The sequence below is a fragment of the Vicia villosa genome, unplaced genomic scaffold, assembly GCF_029867415.1.
Source record: "Vicia villosa cultivar HV-30 ecotype Madison, WI unplaced genomic scaffold, Vvil1.0 ctg.000442F_1_1_1, whole genome shotgun sequence".
In the NCBI taxonomy this organism is placed as follows: Eukaryota; Viridiplantae; Streptophyta; class Magnoliopsida; order Fabales; family Fabaceae; genus Vicia; species Vicia villosa.
This window is the reverse complement of record NW_026705210.1, coordinates 409,134-412,316: the sequence shown is the minus strand read 5'-3', so window position 1 is coordinate 412,316 and position 3,183 is coordinate 409,134. Positions and strand designations below refer to the sequence as shown.

The window sequence follows — 3,183 nt, the reverse complement described above, 5'->3', positions numbered from 1 at the left end:
TATCGGGTGCTTCTTTGTTTACTTATGTGTTTGCTTTATTTGTATATATGCTTGCATGTCATATTTATTTTTTGCTTGCATATCATGTTTATTTTCCGCATGCATCTGGACTATATTATGGGTCCCCGTGGGGGCCACATATTTTTCCTGATTTGTTTTGCAGGTGGGGGGTTTTTGTGAGGTAAAAGGCCCACTACCCAGGCCAGTGACACTTAGGATTAGTGTGGATGCCCATGTTAACTCTCGTAGCGTTTGATACGATCGAGCTTGACATGGGGTACCACAACCAGGCGAGGTCCTTTCATGGAACATTGTGTCTGGCACGTTTGTGCCTCAAACACATTGTACCCCATGGGAATCGTTAACCCTGGTGACCATTAGGGACCACCCGTCCGTGTCTAGACTTCATACCCGTGAGATTGGGGTGGGACAGGAAACCTTGGCTCCTACATACCATTGGTTCTTCATACTCGAGGTCGGACCTTTATTTGGTCTGTTCTCATGGTGCTTGATATTCTGGTATCTAAAAGGGTGTCGAACCTTTGATCTTGCGACACTTGACCTGTACAGAGATGTTTCACCAGTTATCTAGAGATTGTACAGATGCTACTCGTATTGTGTGGGTCGTTGATCCCATACTTTTGCATTGCACAACATCATTGCTTCATCCGCTTCATTTGTGGGGGATCCCAAATTCTATTTCAAAAAAAAAAAAAAGAGAAGAGAAGAAATAGAAAAATAGAAAAAAGAGCAAAAAAAAAAAAGAGTATCATTTCTCATATGCATGCCATTTTTTCAGGGTATCCGAGGTTATTACTTTTCATCCAGAATGGCTAACAACGTGACCGTTACCAAAGAAGCTACTAAGCGTACATTCACCTGCAGTTTCTTCCGTGAGGATATGACACATCTGGTTCAGTTGAGCGCTTTAGTTAGTGGGCATAACTTGGATGAGTTCAGAAAGACGTATGGCCATATCTTGCACATGTTGACTTCTCACGTTGATGAATGGGCTCTATACACGCTGCTTCAATTCTATGATTCTGAGCTACGCTGTTTCACCTTTCGAGACTATCAACTGGCTCCTACCCTTGAAGAGTATGCTGACATTCTCAAGATTAAGGTTCAACGTAAAATCCCTTTTGTGTGTGTACCTGAGAAGCCAAGAATGGACCGAATTGCTGGTGCTCTTTATTTGAGCATAAAGGACGTTACAGGTAACTGGAAGCCTAATGGTGGAACCCACGGATTCCATGTGAAATTTCTGATAAAGAAGGCCGACACCCTTACTGTTGAGAAGAGATGGAAAGAATTCAACGCTCTCCTAGCCGTTATGATATATGGTTTGGTGTTGTTCCCGAATATTCCAAATTTCGTCGATCTAACTGTTGTCTGTCTCTTCATGGATCAAAATCCTGTGCCCACTCTTTTAGCAGATACTTATTATACCATTCATTCCAGGTATGGAAAGAAAGGATCAGTTGGGAGTTGTTTACCGTTGCTATATGAGTGGTTCACTTCACACTTGCCTAAAATTGGGCCGTTTGTTACGACGAAAGACTCACAGAAATGGCCCCAAAGGATCATGGGGCTTACTGCAAACGACATTGTCTGGTGTCCTATCGGAATGGGCATAGAGGAAGTTATAACTTGTTGTGGCACTTTTGACAATGTTCCCCTCATAGGAACGAGAGGTGTTATCAATTATAATCCTAAGCTAGCTCTACGTCAGCTGGGTTTTGCACTTAAAGACAAGCCTTTAGACAAAGAGATATTCGAATCTGTTTGCTTTGAGAAGGGGACTGATCCAGAGGGATTGAAAAAAGTAAGAAGCGCCTGGAATAGCATCCACACAGATAACCAGACTTCCCTAGGTGAGAAGAATGCCGTTGCCAACCAAGCCTATACAAATTGGGTCGAAGAAAGAGTTAAAGATCGCCTGTTGCCTTTCCCGAAGGTTAACCCATTGTACGAGCAACCACCTGAGGTTCCAACCGCCACTATGCCTGCTGAGAATTGCATCCAAGCGAATATGGAAGGCACCCAGTTGCATGAAAAGAGTTCCGACGCGCAACTAAAACACTATCTTGTAGATCAGGAAAAGACTGGGTTGACACACGAAGCCAAAATGCTGAAGGAAGGATCTTCCAGAGTTCAAAAGAGGGCTAGAACGGAAAAGGGTGAAAGAGATACTACTGTTGTTGTTGAGGATCACCAGAAGATCATAAAAAGGGCCATAAAAGAGGCATAAGAGAAACTCAAGCGAGAGTACAAAGAAGACTTGAAGGCTTATAAACTCAAGATAGAAAAGGAGGCTAGAGCTGAAGTGAAGAGTCTGAAAAAGAAACTTGAAGAAGAGACCACCCAAAGAATGGCAGTTGAGACTCAGTTGAAAGGAAGTCACCTCCGTACCGCCCGACTAACATAAGAGAATGCCAAGCTCAGAGATCGAATGATGGGTATGGAGAACACACCTGAGAAGGCTTATCTCCCAGAATGCAAAGGATGTGACGAACTTAGGGAGTGCTGCAAGAAGCTAGATGGGCAGTTATTTCGAAAGGACGTGGTGATCCAAAGCTTCGTCAAAGGAAGAGATAGGAAGGCAACCAAGATACTGTTTGATGAAACCAAGAAGTGGAGTGATGAGCACTTCAGACAAGGAGGACCTCTATTTTATATTCAGATGGATTGATGTTTGAGTCTGTATGTCTTGACCACCACCAGACTTGTTGGATGGGGTCCTTTATTTTTCCTTGTTGAACTATCTTGTTGATGTATGGTCTCGCCCAAGTTTAAATTCCTGTTATGAATGAAAAAGAACTAGTTCCTTTGTTTCTCTTAATGCTTGTCCTTTATCACATTGTTAGCTATTCTAGATCAATATTGAAATCTTGGATACTCTGAAAATGGCACATCACGTCATACGCACACATGCACTCATACATTCACATTATCACATTGCATTTTCAGGTTATTGTACAAGAAACTAATTGGGGTCCCTTTCAGCAACAGATTTCTGCTTCAACGACAAAGCTGACTTCCTTACATCCATACCGTACCAGGAACAATCAGAAAAGGATCATGGACCACTTTGAACAGAATCAAGCTGCCCTCCGTAGGGATATGGATGTCATGGGGGATAGAATGACTCAACTCATGGAGACCCTCCATGCCGTCGTTCAA

The 3,183-nt window shown here is 42.9% G+C and overlaps 1 protein-coding gene across 1 annotated transcript; it reads left to right on the top strand.

Moving 5' to 3' along the window:
* The first annotated feature begins 829 nt into the window (after positions 1-829).
* Positions 830-2,251, top strand: LOC131628324 (uncharacterized). The gene has a single exon (XM_058899171.1). The coding sequence runs from the start codon at positions 830-832 to the stop codon at positions 2,249-2,251; it is 1,422 nt and encodes a 473-aa protein (XP_058755154.1).
* Positions 2,252-3,183: the final 932 nt, after the last annotated feature.

Bases quoted from the DNA above. Each gene is read 5' to 3' on its own strand.
- LOC131628324 (XM_058899171.1), top strand. From the start codon at position 830: ATGGCTAACAACGTGACCGTTACCAAAGAAGCTACTAAGCGTACATTC.